Source organism: Candida orthopsilosis (genome assembly GCF_000315875.1).
Source record: "Candida orthopsilosis Co 90-125, chromosome 4 draft sequence".
Classification (NCBI taxonomy): Eukaryota; Fungi; Ascomycota; class Pichiomycetes; order Serinales; family Debaryomycetaceae; genus Lodderomyces; species Lodderomyces orthopsilosis.
The window spans coordinates 1,266,502-1,281,536 of NC_018297.1; the positions used below are offsets into that span (position 1 = coordinate 1,266,502).

The 15,035-nt window shown below is 37.6% G+C and overlaps 6 protein-coding genes and 1 non-coding gene across 7 annotated transcripts; 4 read left to right on the forward strand and 3 right to left on the reverse strand. All coding sequences in view use genetic code 12, as the record gives it.

Moving 5' to 3' along the window:
- Window positions 1-1,286: 1,286 nt before the first annotated feature.
- Window positions 1,287-1,368, forward strand: CORT_0_Ser(AGA)_66. The gene has a single exon. It is a non-coding gene (tRNA).
- Window positions 1,369-1,588: 220 nt separating this feature from the next.
- Window positions 1,589-2,278, forward strand: CORT_0D06240 (hypothetical protein; the record flags this gene model as incomplete). The annotated part of the gene is made up of 1 exon (XM_003869546.1): window positions 1,589-2,278. One exon carries the CDS (start codon window positions 1,589-1,591, stop codon window positions 2,276-2,278), a length of 690 nt encoding a protein of 229 aa, XP_003869595.1.
- A 2,249-nt stretch (window positions 2,279-4,527) lies between these two features.
- On the forward strand, window positions 4,528-8,427 carry CORT_0D06260 (Mhp1 protein; the record flags this gene model as incomplete). Its single annotated transcript, XM_003869547.1, has 1 exon — window positions 4,528-8,427. The coding sequence occupies one exon, from the start codon at window positions 4,528-4,530 to the stop codon at window positions 8,425-8,427; it is 3,900 nt and encodes a 1,299-aa protein (XP_003869596.1).
- Window positions 8,428-8,539: 112 nt separating this feature from the next.
- On the reverse strand, window positions 8,540-8,929 carry CORT_0D06270 (Elf1 protein; the record flags this gene model as incomplete). Its single annotated transcript, XM_003869548.1, has 1 exon — window positions 8,540-8,929. The coding sequence occupies one exon, from the start codon at window positions 8,927-8,929 to the stop codon at window positions 8,540-8,542; it is 390 nt and encodes a 129-aa protein (XP_003869597.1).
- Window positions 8,930-9,294: 365 nt separating this feature from the next.
- Window positions 9,295-10,818, reverse strand: CORT_0D06280 (hypothetical protein; the record flags this gene model as incomplete). The annotated part of the gene is made up of 1 exon (XM_003869549.1): window positions 9,295-10,818. One exon carries the CDS (start codon window positions 10,816-10,818, stop codon window positions 9,295-9,297), a length of 1,524 nt encoding a protein of 507 aa, XP_003869598.1.
- A 233-nt stretch (window positions 10,819-11,051) lies between these two features.
- CORT_0D06290 (Vps75 protein) lies at window positions 11,052-11,900 on the forward strand (the record flags this gene model as incomplete). The annotated part of the gene is made up of 1 exon (XM_003869550.1): window positions 11,052-11,900. The coding sequence occupies one exon, from the start codon at window positions 11,052-11,054 to the stop codon at window positions 11,898-11,900; it is 849 nt and encodes a 282-aa protein (XP_003869599.1).
- Window positions 11,901-12,079: 179 nt separating this feature from the next.
- On the reverse strand, window positions 12,080-12,757 carry CORT_0D06300 (hypothetical protein; the record flags this gene model as incomplete). The annotated part of the gene is made up of 1 exon (XM_003869551.1): window positions 12,080-12,757. One exon carries the CDS (start codon window positions 12,755-12,757, stop codon window positions 12,080-12,082), a length of 678 nt encoding a protein of 225 aa, XP_003869600.1.
- Between the last annotated feature and the right edge of the window lie 2,278 nt (window positions 12,758-15,035).

A 15,035-nucleotide genomic window follows, 5' to 3' on the forward strand; every position in this document is an offset into this window, starting at 1 on the left:
CATTTTTATGAAAATATGAAGATAAAAAGGAAAAGGAAAGACGAGGAAGGTGATATCTTGTATATATGGTATAGAATAAAATGTAATTGAATGCTTGTACATATAAATCCATCTAGTTTAAACTACAAGGCATATACCTTCTATTCACTTGATCCCTTAACAACGAATCCAATCTCCTGTAGATGTTTGTTTTTCACCACCGGCATAGATCAAACTTTCAGCTATTTCGTTCCTTAGAAAAACCATCTCCACTTTTTTGGGAATCACCATGGAATATGTTTGGAGTTAACGCCATGTTAGTTTCAACAAATCTACTAGTGTGAGCTTTAGTTGTGATGGGGTTGCGAAAAGATCTGGGGTATGGAAGAGTCGATTGCAGTGGGACGGCATGAGATTTGATAACTTCTGTGGATTCTGGGGCTTTAGTGGGTAGCTGGGGGGGGGAGGTTTTATTGAAATCTAGCGGGCACTAGTGGTTGAGGTGACACTAGCAGGTTACAGAGTGATATCTCCAACTCCCGCAAAACTTTTTACATGCTATTGTTAGTATTGTTTGTATATAAGATTGCCTATGTAAATTGAATACTCTGATTGGAACTGTTTCGTTGTTGAATGTGGTAGATTTTGGTGATGTTGCAGCAAACGGGAAAAGGGTTCAAAATCCCCCCCCTCAACTCATCACTAACAACTGACTAAAAGTGACTCAAAACAGTAACAACATCCCATATTATGAGGTATTTTCAACTGATTCATTTGCTGTACATCACGATGTTTCAATTACTGATATTGATTTGGATGTAACTGAACCTACCAACAAATAACACTTGAACTATAGAAGTTTATACGTATCTGAACAAAACATTGAGGTCACTTATGCCAATGGAACATTATCAATTGAGTCGCTCACTGAGTACAAGTCGAAAGAATACTTTGGCATCGCATTGACAAAACCCTTATCACAGGTAAAGTGTTTGTCAACATCAGTCGCAATTTCAGTTTCACACACCGTGACCTTTCTATTTATGAGAGTGAGGGGATATTCAAGTTAATTCGTCGGTTATCCCAAGTAGAAACTAGTAGCGGCGAGATTACTTGACGAATAAATGACCAAATTGAAGCTTTGGAGATGTGCGATGTTGTGAGATTGTATTTAATTCCGGCTTGAGTGCTTTTAAACTAAACCATTATGCTGATATAGAACCATACACGAATAAAATAGATAGTTTGTAGGTCCTTTGATTTTTATTACAATGAGGTTTATCTCAACACTAACCAACCTCAATTAAGGCAATTTGTCCGAGTGGTTAAGGAGAAAGATTAGAAATCTTTTGGGCTTTGCCCGCGCAGGTTCGAGTCCTGCAGTTGTCGTTATTTTTTTTTATTTTTTAACAACTAACTAATTGCAAAAGATAGCTATAGCTACTTTGATCCAACAACTAAACACTCTTCATTGACAACATTGTCTTGCTTGGAGCTTATTGAGATGTAGGTACTAAATTTTGGCTAAAGAAGTATTAATGTAAAGGGGTTTAAAATGAATAAAATTCTTGCAACCAATATTGTAAGCAAAGATTACTCTTGAGGCAGTATGAGAATTCTAACTGTTCCACACATTCCGAACTCTCAACTGTCAGGCTCAACACTGCCAGCAGATAATGTATCAGCTGGAATAGCTTTGGAGAGCATATTGAACGGAATGAAAAGAGAACCCCCGGAGTATGAAGCAAATACATCTTCAAACACGAAAAGCTCAAGTGACATCAAAAACGAGACTAATATGGTCACAAATCCTATGGATGAAGAAGAAAGTAGTGATGAGGAAGAATTCTACCTGTTAGATCCAAACCAAATAGAGTTTGATACCCTGGTATTTTGTGGTCCAATTGAAAAGGGGAGAGACATAGACCCCTTCTCTCTTGAATTATCGTTTAATATATTAGCTCAAGAGCATCTTGAATTTGAATTTGAAGCAGGTTTGGACCAAGAGAGAAGCAAGCAGAAAGCATGTTTATCTAATGTTGAATCTTGCCTTGCCGATTGTGAATTGGAAGCTGATTCCATCCCGGTGGTCAATTTCGATGTACAAGATCTTGAAATTGAGACAACAAAACTGAGAATTCGGTATTTATTGGTTGAGAGAGAAGCTTGTTGCCTTTTGATCGAGGCACTAATTCGCCAAATATCAAATTTGAAGAGCATTGTGGCTTGTCTTGATGATTGTATTCTTTCTCCAATTTTGGATGAGTTACTGTCAGAAGAAGATGAACAGAGTATATAGAGTGAAAGATTATTGGCTTTGCAATATTTGGGTTGATGCTTTGCAAATCAACAATAGAAGAAAATGGGAGCTAGGTACTCAACTGATTATCCTAAATAAGCTAAACGTATCTTGTCATTTGATTGCTTTAGACAACTTCATTGCTTTTCTTTTCTCAAATTAGGAAGGGGTTTTATTAGCTGCAATTTGTGTACCTAGTATTTTTGTTTATTAAATGACGACGTCTGTCGTAGTAAATAATTTTGATCGGTAACTTAGCTGTTTTTTGTGGATCTCTTGAGGTAAGCAGATATTGTAGCGAATAGGTTATAAAATACCTATAGTCTCGTCATTGAGCACAAACTTATTGTGTAGGCGATCTTCATTTGTTGGGAAAACAATTTGTAAATTTTATGTACGACTTTTAGAGAATGAAAGAGTATAATAATTAAATCCAAGCACAACTTACACAATGAAACATAACTGAAGGAGAAGTATCTAGTTATAAATACTGAAACATACCTAAAGTTCCATGAAGTGAAATACGGTTGCCTGTCAAACTAATTTTGAGACCCAATTACTGTTTTAATTTTCTTACAAATTGGTTGTGAAATCACGCTAATTTCCTTTCTTAACACACAAACACCAATTGCCTTTTTCAGATTTCTGTAAAATTTTCATTCTCTTCCGTGTAGTACATTAATATGAAATGGCATATCATCACCAATTTCTTTCCAAGATCAACAACTTCGTGATGAAGATTTATGTTGAGGTTGGCTAATTACGATGTTTCAAGAGAAACACAAGATTGATTGTCTTTTATGAATCAATCCCCTACCTTCTAAAACTTTTGGGGTAGCTTCTCCATCTCAGGGCAACCAAAATAAATTTTGGGGCTTTTTATGAGTCTATGTAGCTCTTGTGGTCTCCCCCCTACGTTGGTTTTCCACTTATTTAACGGTTTCAAAAATTGATGCCCCATTTTTGGTATAATTTGCTTTTTGCACCTAAATCTAGGTTTGGAATAGCCCGAGAAGGAACAGAAAGTCCCCAATATGCACCACGAGTGTGTTAATGACAACCACAAGGAAGAATAGGAACTTACACTATTGTAGTCTAACCTATGTATGGGAAAGTAGATGTTAGCTGCGAAAAAAAAAAAAAAAAGATACGTGATTAGAAAAAGGGCACCAAATTCAGTGCATATAAGAGACCTCATTTTTCTTCAAGCCTACATGATTACAAATGCCAATGCAGTAAGAGTACAAAATGATGGAGTGAGTGAGTTAATAAGATAACAATTTCCAAGCGTTCCATTGTTTTGATGGTACTAGTAGAATATCAGTTTCAATATTCTTAATTCCGTGTGAAGGGGAGGCCTGATGTTGTATGAAGAATACAATCACGTAAACTTTATAAGAGAAAAGAACAATTTTCGGTAGGTCCAGTCTTGTTCTATACAGAAGCAAGGGGAAAAGAACAAAAGCTTACTTTTCTCCTCTTACAACCCCCCTCTTACACCACACTCTTTACAACTCTTCTTTTTTTCATTGTAACAAGTAACGTTGACAAGACTAGAGACATTAAACTGAAATAAGATGATCACTTACTTCTATTGTGTGTGACGTTATGGAGTTTTAGATCTATTCTTTGTCATATATGTGTCATTGGTTTTGTAATATGATATGATATATGATATGATTCGATATGGATGAATATCATATGTTTTTTGTTTGGTTTTTTTTATTGTATTAGTATTTGTGTTAGTATTTGTGTTATTAATGTTATTGGGTTGCCTATTATTATTGTTGTGTCATGTTTTATCATCTCACGACACTCTGTACACTCACTCACACATTTTTTTGGTTCAACACCAACACCTATACTAACCAACACATTAAACTACGTAGATTAGATTTATATTCCTTTATTAATAACCCGTTCTTGTTCATCCACAGCACATTATATACACATACATACACACTGACCGCTGATACACACCTAATCAGAAGTTACCCACAGCCATACATAGTCAAAGTTTAACAACAACTAACGTTTATATTAATTATTCTTGTTAAAGGATTAGGAAATAAATTTTATATTACAAAAATTATAGGGTGATATTGATAAACTTACAACCAACCAACAAACTACAGTCTAACTGCACACACACACTACCCCCCCAACTTTCCTTTTTTCAAAGACGCAGTTGCATTGACTACATCATCTATCTATTCATACATTATATATACTAATTCAACATTACAATAATGACTAAGGGGGACACAAATGAAAACCAAAAAAGTTCGTTGCTGCCAGTGTCTAGCAAGTCACAGCCACAATTAACTTCTTACAGTGCCATGGTAAGCACAGATGAAAAGGAGAAGACAAACAATTCGCAGCTGCAACAACAAAACAACGGAGTACCAGATTTTTTAGTTTCGAAAGTCCTTGGTAAAAAGTTGGATGTCGAAACTGTTAGAGATAAGTTGGAAGAGGAAACCAATATTTATACCAAAGGAGTCAAGGATACCGATGTGGATTGGTTTCTTAGAGATGCATCTATGGACCCCACAATTCCATTACCTAAACATGTTTCCAATACCACCACTACTGAAAACGACGACGACAACAAGAACAAAGAAAAGGTTACACCGACCATTACAGAACCAGCAGCAACACCACTGACTCCCACTCGGTCAGTCAATTCACATTTGAATACAGACATCTCCAATTCCAACGATGCAATTGTAACCAAAACAAAACCATCAATCTCACCTGTACAAGAAGAAAATATCCATACAAGGTATACGCCTCAAACCTCAAGTCACAATGATAATCATTCTGTTAAAACTAGAAGAAGAAGTAGTACTGGAGGAAGTTCAGGAGGGTTTTTTTCCAAATTAAAAGGGAAATTCACCAAAGAAAGTAACGAACATTCACCAGTAACAACAAAGCCATCAAATGACCATTTGTTCAAGACCGACTACAATATGACCAAGCCAAACACATCTAAACCTATACATGAGTCAGGGCTGATGAGCTCTCAAGAAACGTCTTCGAAGACTGTAACTCCATCAGCATCCGGTTACGAACCATCAAAATTGGAAAGGACTAAAACAGCTCCGCTTCCATCGTCTACTACATCACATCCAGATCCAAGGCTCGAAGAATATATCAGATTCTATAAGCAAAGGGATCTCCGTCGTGGGTCTACTGCCTCGAGTGCTTCAAACAGTAGTGATACATCTACCAAACATAGTGTATTAGTCAATGGATACGATAGTTCAAGTTATGGTGAGAAAGTTGGTGGACTGCCTTATTCACAAAATGAATCCACGTCTACTCGACTTTCCCATTTTTTGAGGCGAAAGAGTTCGGTCAAAGCTGAAACAAATTATCCCCCTTCAAATGTACCATCCTCGGCAACAACAACAGCAGCATCGACATCGTCTTTACTGATGAGCCCCCCACCTCTTGCAGATAATCTTGAGCTAAATCCAGCATTCAAAGGATTGAAGCCACTAAAGAGGGTGGCATTTCACTCATCCACTTTCTTGATTGACCCCCCACAACAGATTCCATCGCGTACGCCTCGAAAGGGAAATGTTGATGTACTCCCAAATGGACAGGTGAGGATAAATCCATTGACTGAAGAGGACAAGGAAGCTATTGAGAAATCGCAGATGGGATTGGGTGGTGGAATTGTTGTTGGTGGTACAGGGGCGTTGGGTTACATACCCAAGGATGCTCCCAAAGATGTAGAGAAGAACAACGAGGAACTGGATGGTGATGAAGCGGAGAAAGAATCCCAAGGAGCTTCATCTCAGGATGAAGATGAGCCAGCGATTGACCAACATGCAAAGAATATTGCCATTGACAAGTTTATGGTTCACCATCAACCGATGAACTATACTGTTCCGGTAAAAAAGATGGCACTCGATACAATGTATTCTCGTTGTTGCCATTTACGTGAAATCTTGCCAATTCCAGCCATATTGAAACAAATTCCAGAAGGTTCAATGGCCCCACTACCTGTTTTGCAACTTCGTAATCCTCACCCAACAATGATAGAGGTGCAAACGTTTGCTGATTTTGTGCGTATTGCTCCCATAGTATGCGTTTCATTAGATGGTGTCAATTTGTCAGTTGAGCAATTCAAGATCCTTTTATCGGCTATGAGTGCAAAAAAGCAATTGGAGAAATTGAGTTTAAGAAACACCCCAATAAATCAAGAAGGATGGTCTTTGTTTTGTTGGTTTTTATCAAGAAATACTGTGCTTAACAAATTGGATATAACACAATGCCCAGCTTTATCTGTCAATGTCTTGAAAAAGAAGAAAAAGAAGGCTCAAGCTGACTCCAAAAAATATGAAGAGGATTTGGAAAGAATGACCTGTAACAAGGATAATCGATCGGACGTTGATTGGTCATTGTTTGTTGCAACTTTAGTGGCGAGAGGAGGCATCGAAGAATTAATCATGACTGGTTGCTGCATTACTAACGTTGAGATATTTGAAAACTTGATTGAGTTGGCCGTTCTGAAGAAAACATCACGGTTGGGATTAGCTTTCAATAACTTGACTCCAAGGCACATTAGCATTATTGTCAATTCGTGGATATTTGGTGATTTTGCGAGAGGATTAGATTTGGGTTACAATGACTTTTCTAGTACGAAAACTTTGAAGATCTTTTTGGATTTTACCAAACGGCCAGACTATGAGAGAATACTCCTGAAGGCAACCCTTTCATTTTTAAGTTTGAATTCAACCAATTCCGTTTTCAATGATGCATTCAAGGAGGTTTTTGAAAGTATATTGATGAGATTACCGAACTTGAAATATCTTGATTTTTCAAACAATCAAAGATTGTTTGGCACTATGTCGAATTCACAAGATACGAATTCAACTAATGTGAATACAAATGAAAATGCCACTGTTGCCTATTTCACCTCAAAATTGCCCCTTTTCCCAAAATTGACGAGATTGCATTTGGAAAATGAAAATTTCAGCCAATCTTCGATACTTCAAATTGCTAATATTTTACCATTTTGTAAAAACATGGGATATTTTTCCATTCTTGGAAACTACGTCGATTCTACATCAGCTTCAGCCTTGGTTAATGCAACGAAAAATTCAAAGACCTTGATAAACTTGGACTGTAATTCAGAAGAGTTTCCGGAGTTATTCAAAGAACGCATTGGGCTATACACAATGAGAAACATGGAGAGATTATTGTACGATTCAAAACAAGAGGAATTGCCGTCAACTGCGGAACTGCCTTTGAAGGAAGCTATAACACAACCGGAGTCGTTGACAGAACAATTGAACAACATCTTGGCATTGAAAGCTCAAAAAAAATTAGACTTATCATCCCCCGATGTGGTTAAGCTCTTTAGTCGGGCTAATGCAATTAGAAAGAGTTTGAAGGAGTCAATTGAAGAATTGCTCAACTTACAGTTGAAAAATGCACTAGACCTCGATGGGAAAGAAACACTTATTCGTCTCATTTATATTGATTCAAGTATTGAAAAGGGATTGCAATTAATTGATCCAAACTTTGCTCATGATTTCGGAACCAAAGCCAATATGTATCTTGTAAAAGTAGGCGAAGGACAGAACCGAACAATTGATCGCCCAGAGCTTCATGACGATGGTGAAAAACATGCAGAAGCTGGAATTCATTTAGAACCCACCCAGGCGGTTCCTGCTAGCAAGTCCCCATTGGTGTCTAGGTCTAGTTCGAAAACTAATTTGGCCAATTTGGATAAACAAGAGGGATCAATGTTGAAATTATCAAGATTGAATGATTACCACAAGATAGAACCTGGAGAATCGGATATGTCTGGTGATGACGCAAGGAAGAAATTGATGAACGTCAACCTCTCCGATTTGGATAAGGTGATCAGTTACTTGGACGATTTGAGAAGTAAGGGTATCTCATTAGAGAAGGTGTTCAAGCACAGGGTTAAAGAAGGAGAGACCGAAAAGCAAGAGCTAAGTTTTGAAGCACTACATCTGCAATTGAAAAAGTTATCAAAAGAAGGTATTGAGAAACAAGACATATCTTCGACAACTAAAGACATTAGTGATGAGATAAAGGATACTGAAGGGAAAGATTCAATACTTAGTAAAACCTACGATCAAGTTTTGAACAATTTGACAAACTGATTATTGTGCAGTTTATAGTAGGCTTTTTATTTATTAATTAATAAACACTTTATTTGAGCCTGTTTCAAGTATTCTTTTAACCTCTGCCTCAAGGTGACTTTATCTTTGATTATCAAAAATCGTCTTCATCGTCACCGTCCGAGCCTAGTACAGGGTCTACCTCTCTTCCACGACGCTCGTGATTATCATCATCATCATCAGAATATACGTCATCCTCTTCATGATTTCCACCCTCATACCCATTCTTCTCAGCTTCTTCAGCCAAATCCTCACAAGCATCAATCCAATCACTATATACATCAACCGGTTGACTTAAACCGTGTATTGCCGTTTGAAAATTTTGTCCACAAATCTTACAATGTAATTCTCCTAATAGATTCTTTTTATCCAATGTACATATTACTGATTTCTCATGATTACAAAATAGACAAGTGAATTGGACATCCAATGTTTGCTTGATCTTTTTGGCTGGTTTACGCGTCGACGATTTTCTTTTACCCATGGTTTTGTTATGCTTTAAGTCTGGTTATTATATGTGCAACAAGATATGATGTTATAGGCTCGATATTTTGTGAGGATGGATCTTTGGGTGTGGTTTCAAATAGAGTTGCCTTTTAAGTCGATGGAACTTGTTTTTCTAATTTGAATTTTTCAATCGAATGTCAAGATTAGTTTTTGTGTCGTGAATTTTGCATTCGTACTTTGATGACTTTATACATAAACTAGAGATTCCCCGCCTTGGAGAGAGTCCCCGAGAAAAAGATCGTAGAGTCATCCAAGATATATCTATTTAACATGGCATATGCTGAATACGTAATATTCAAATAGTGGCAGCACAAGCAATCAATAAACGTTGGTTTAGGTTGATCATTCGTGAATCATTTGCCTTGCTTTTTTCTTCAATCTCATTTCCAACCTCATTTTCTCAAATCGCATCTTATCGGCTCTATCATTGGTCGGAGCGTCAACCGAATTCAAATTATATCCATTGGTGGATATTGACGAATCCACGCTAGATCTTGCGCTATTACTATCACTAAATTCGCTACTGTTTCTGTAACCCAAGGAAATTTTGAGCCCAGGATTGTACTTTTTATTCAATTTGTTTCCGTATTCAAATAATTTCAAATCGTCATTTCTTCTCTCATAAAGCTTCATTGCATCTCGATACAAGACATGAATGTACAAATCCCTATTTGAAGGTAAAGTAAATTGCGGTATGGGATAGTGAAGAAGTAAAGATAAACATTCACTAAAATCTGAAGTAACTAGCTCTGTCTTTTGCTGAATTAAAAGCTGGATTACCAAGAATATGAGTACCTCAAGAAAATATGTCGTTCCTGTTGTTTGATTACCCTGAGTTTGGGTCGCAATCAACTTATCCCATAGTAAGCTCGTTGTTTCCAAGTCATTCCCTAGTTCCCGAATCAAGAGCAATCTGAGATAACGAATAATCCACAACTGAGAATCTAGCTCGAGTTTAGTCGTCAATGTGTAGTGAATAAATTGATCAACCTTCATGAGATAGGCATTGAATAAATCAATCAGTTTTGTTAGTTCAATTTCTGATTCGTACAATGTTGTCGCAATGCCACTTGTAAAGACAAATTTGTTGAAAATATTGAAAAGATCGTGACCTAGAAAACGCATATTATATAAGCTCAATATCACCATTTCATCAGGGGAGTAGCGTGCTGAGTTTAACTGATCTTGATCCAACGTTATGGATTCTTTGTACAAGTTCATGTGAATTAAGCCCAATATTTCATGGAATCCTTGTTTGTAGCCAACTCGAGGGTGACATTTACACCAAACGTAAAGAACCTCTATCAATTGTCTTTTGATGGGTATTGCATTAGAGTCGCCGTGATAAAAGACCTCACCTGGGAATAGTCTCTCCACGTCGAGTATTATGATATTCAATAATTCCAAGTCCGCTGTGTGGTCACTGATCTCGGTCCCTTTTGTTGCAGGTTGTGTAGTTGACAGTAGGGGGTCATCAGTAGCTCTTTCAAACAATGCACTTCTTTTGATCAGACGCAGGCCCTTCAAAGAGAAGTTGCGTTTCAAGCCGGTTTTACGAGTTACGTGTGGCGGTAGGTAATAGGCGTTATCTTGGTCAAGTTCCACCCACGGAATTACCATATCTTCTCTCAAAGTAAGTTGCTGGTAAACCATTCTAGTCTCTTTAAGTTTTGTGGCCCATGTTGAGATTGTAAATGAGTCAACTATCAAACACACTTTCCACAAGAGTAGTCTCAGAAATAATTTTGGTTGTTGTAGCGTCGTATAGTCTCCATCAATGATGGCTTTCTTGAAAGTTGGCAAGCTCCCTTTGTATTTATCGATTGTGAGTAAAACCTTGGATATGAGTTCATTTTCAGTTGGCATAACTTTGGAAATAGTCAACGAGAATGGTTATTTGTAAAAATTCTTGATTTTAACAACAACACCAACAACAACACAATGTTTCTAGGAGGATGTTGACCAAAGTACACACACCAAAATGTTCGACTAATTTTTTTTTTGCTTTTTCGCTATTTTGTGCAACAGCCGAGAGGGTATGATTCAACTTCGAACTTCCCATTCCAACCATCAATCTTCACATAGCCGCATTACACGCAATGCTGCATGACGAACCCGAAACGTCAGGCTCAAACAATGAGTCAAAGACATTACTGGAAAGCTTAGAGAGTTTATCGGCGTGGGAAAAAGAAATGGACAAGGTGGAGAAGGAAGCCGATGTTTACAGACTCAAGCTAGCTCAACCCATGTACGCCAAACGAAGGTCAATTTTGAAAAAGATTCCCAAATTCTGGTACATAATACTAGCTGAAAACGATGAGTTTGCTGAGTACGCTAGTCCCGATGATCTCAAATACTTGGAGTATATAGACGACATTTATGTTAACCATCCAGTAGTGGAGAAGGGTGTCGAAAAGACCACTATTAATCCCAGGGATTTCGATATCACAATTAGTTTCAAGAAAAACGAGATGATTCAAGAACAAAGTGTTACTAAAAGTTTCAAAGTAGTAGTCAATGATAACGGTGAAGAACATTTGGAATCACTGTTTGTGGAAATCAAGTGGCCACAGGAATTGTCAAAAATTAATCCCCATTTAATAAAGGAAAGAACAAACGAAGGGAAGAGCATGACACCTGATGATAAGAAAAAATATCGTGCAGGTATGAAGTCGTTTTTCTCGTGGTTTGCGTGGACCGGTATGAAACCAGGAAAGGAGTTTAGAAATGGTGAGGACTTGGCAAACTTGATTTCGGAGGATATTTTTGTAAATGCACTTAAATACTACATTGTTGCTTTGTCGAATGAGTCAGGAGAAGAAGATAGTGATGAGGACGATAGTTCGGAAGGCGAAGAGTTGGACCTTAGTGATATCGAGGTTGAAGACAAGAAGCGTGCGCTAGAAGCCGATGTGGATGAAGGACACCAGGCAAAGAAACTCAAATAGGCGAGTGGTGACTCGTTGTACTACGGTGAAAAAGCCCAGTGAAGAGCTGGGGCAACTTTCAAATTCGAAACATAAGATTGACCAATATAGTTTGCACTACACTCAATGGACTAGAATAGTCTAATGTATACATTCGATATAGTATAAAAATCTATCAACGCCTTTGGTTTTCGTTGAGACTAAGTGTGCTTTCTCAATCTAAGCAAAACTGGGAATCCCTCAATTAAATTCATGATGTAGTACCCCAATCTTACTCCGAATGGAGCTCTATATTTCCTCAAGAATGACCTTGAAACAAAAAGTACTTCTCCTAAGTGAGCAACAAATAAACCAATACAGAGCTTAAATGCGTGTAACTCGGACCAGTTATAGATCGTGAAAGCAAAAGCTGGTAAATACTCGATGGCCCTTTTGATTAATTCGGTGTTGTTGACAAAATTTCTCAAAATGGACGGGTTGTAAGCATTAAGCAACAATATGGCCCAAATTGGGTACATCGGAAAACCAAGCGAATCGGGACCATAAAGTTTAGTCAATTTCTTTTCAGCAAACCCCTGTTTCTCTGCGCTGTATTTGGCCATAGCAATGAGCTTAGCTTTTATGTCTGCATGGGAATTGACACGCAAATTTTCATTTTCCTTGGTATCGTTCCAATTGAGTCTCAAGGACTTTGTCGAAGAGGGATTAATCACATCATACTCGATAATGATCTTCTCAGAATCAACTTCTTTGATTCCAACAGAATCCTCCACTAAATACCTTGGATCAACCGAGCCGTATACAACAACATAGTCGCGTAATGCGAGTTGGTGGTCTTTGTTCATATGGGAAATGATGCGGGCACTTGGGTCAGACATTTTCAAATAATTTGATTGACAAATGGACTAAGTTGAATTGTCAAATGGGGACTCTATCGTAGATTAGTAGAAGAAAAGAATTGGGAAGGGGAAAAAATTGGTTTTTAAAAAATGTGTATCATTGAAAGAATTCAATTCCTTTTCTGTTTTCTATTTCCGCTTAACGGAGATAAAATTAAGTAGAGAAAAAAATAAAAAGGATTTGTGGAGAAAGAGAGATGGGTTAACCGAGATCCGCCCCAATGTAAATGCATATGACAAATGGAACTATTGACTGCTAGTCAATTAAAGATAATGTTGGAAGAAGGGCTAAAAGTATTAGTCTTCAGACTCAAAATCAGACTATCATAGCCAACCAGTGCCAACTGAGATCTGTTTTTGATACTGCCACAATTGAATACACATGGGAACTCATCAAAGCAGTGTAGTTTCAGTGTCAACTTAAGATTATTCCCTTTTTCTTGATAAACACAAATGAGCTCAAATCCCTCCTCATGGGAAGCAGAGGATACATTACTGGAAATTGACTTGCACTTCTTATAGAATTTATTTTCTCTTTATGCGACATTTCCATAAATTGCCATCGTCAACAATGAATCATATGTTAGAAACAACAGTCATTCTAAGTATATAGTCAGACAAATCCATAAATAGTAATCACATTTTGGAGTTGTACTTTATTTCAGAATTGACCAAACACAACTGTATTAATTCCACAGTGTCAACGGTCCTCAGTAAATCTGAATCAAAGAGAAATCAAACTAACATATGAGATGCCAGATTTCATTTGCTAAAAAAATACGTTCACATAGTAATAGCCAGGAATCGTACCACTTAATTTTAGAGCTAGCTATATTGAGACATATGCATTGAACACAGGTTAGTGTCGTAAGTTTTCTGTGCTTGTGGGGCTTGTAAACTTCATTATAGTGAACAGTTTGAGCGACTACATCAGGATATAGTGCTTGTTATATTTTACATGTTACTCTGTTTTGCCAACATTTTGCGTTGCTTTGAGCACAAAAACACCAACCACCTCTTGCCGTTGCCCATTCCAAATTTCCCTGTCATCAATGATGCAGTGACCATATCGAATTGGAGGTTGAAGATCTCGCAAAAATTGATAGCCGATAATGTTTCTGCAATCATGAAACCATTATTGAGTTATCTACGGTCCTCGAATGAGGAGGCACAAGAACTGGAGAGTAGCCAAAATCAGTCAAAGTGTCAGATTACAAATCATAAACCTAAAAACCCATTCGAGCAAGCTAGTAAGAGATGGTAATAATAAAGCACATTCACAAGATTTTGGCAATTTATGCATAGATGATTTAGAGTTGGGGGAGAAAACATCAGCATCGACATTGATACAACAATAACGAAACTGACAAAGTTTCTAGCAAATCGTCCCACTTGGACAAAGCCAAATATTGAAAGCTGCAACAGTTTTGAACCAACTACCTCAACATTACCACATTTTGAAAATATCGGAATAAACACATCTGAGGACAAATTAATCAGAATCAATATTCCAACACCTTGCCATATTTCATACTGCTACCCTTTAGTTATGCATGGTTTGCTCTGTATTGGTTTATTACGTATAAAACTACGCAAAATGTTGGCAAAACAGAGTAACATGTAAAATTAATATAATCTGCCGTACAGTGGGTTGACTCTGTGGGTAAGCCATCATCTGTAGAATATAACAAGCACTATATCCTGATGTAGTCGCTCAAACTGTTTACTATAATGAAGTTTTTAAACTCAACCAGCACAGAGAATTTAAGATTCTAGCCATAATGTCTCATAGTTCTGCGACAATGAAAAACAGATGAATTGAATCCAACTTTCACCACCATTGGGCAGCAGCCACCGTCACAACCAATGTTCAACCAATGCTCAGGCAGGTGATCCAGATGGAGAATAAATACACATAAATGCACCAGGGCTGTCATCTTTCCTAAAGGAGTGAATAAAAGGTAGTATCTCATATGAGAATGATATCGAAGTGACAACACAGCAGCCTCCGTGGATGGTACACACTACGAATGAGCTGTCAATCGTGAAGGAAAAAGGCAGGTGTTACAGTACTCTGGAGTGTTAGAGGTCCTTGGCATCGATAACGTTGCACTTGCACCACTGGCTATCCCCTAGAGCTTGACGAAAGTGAGATAACAGAAATGGAGTACAAGCATTAATGATGGAAGTTTGAGGGGCAGCTCATTGGCATAGAACTCACCATCAATTGATATGGTGGAGACTAGAGCACATCATT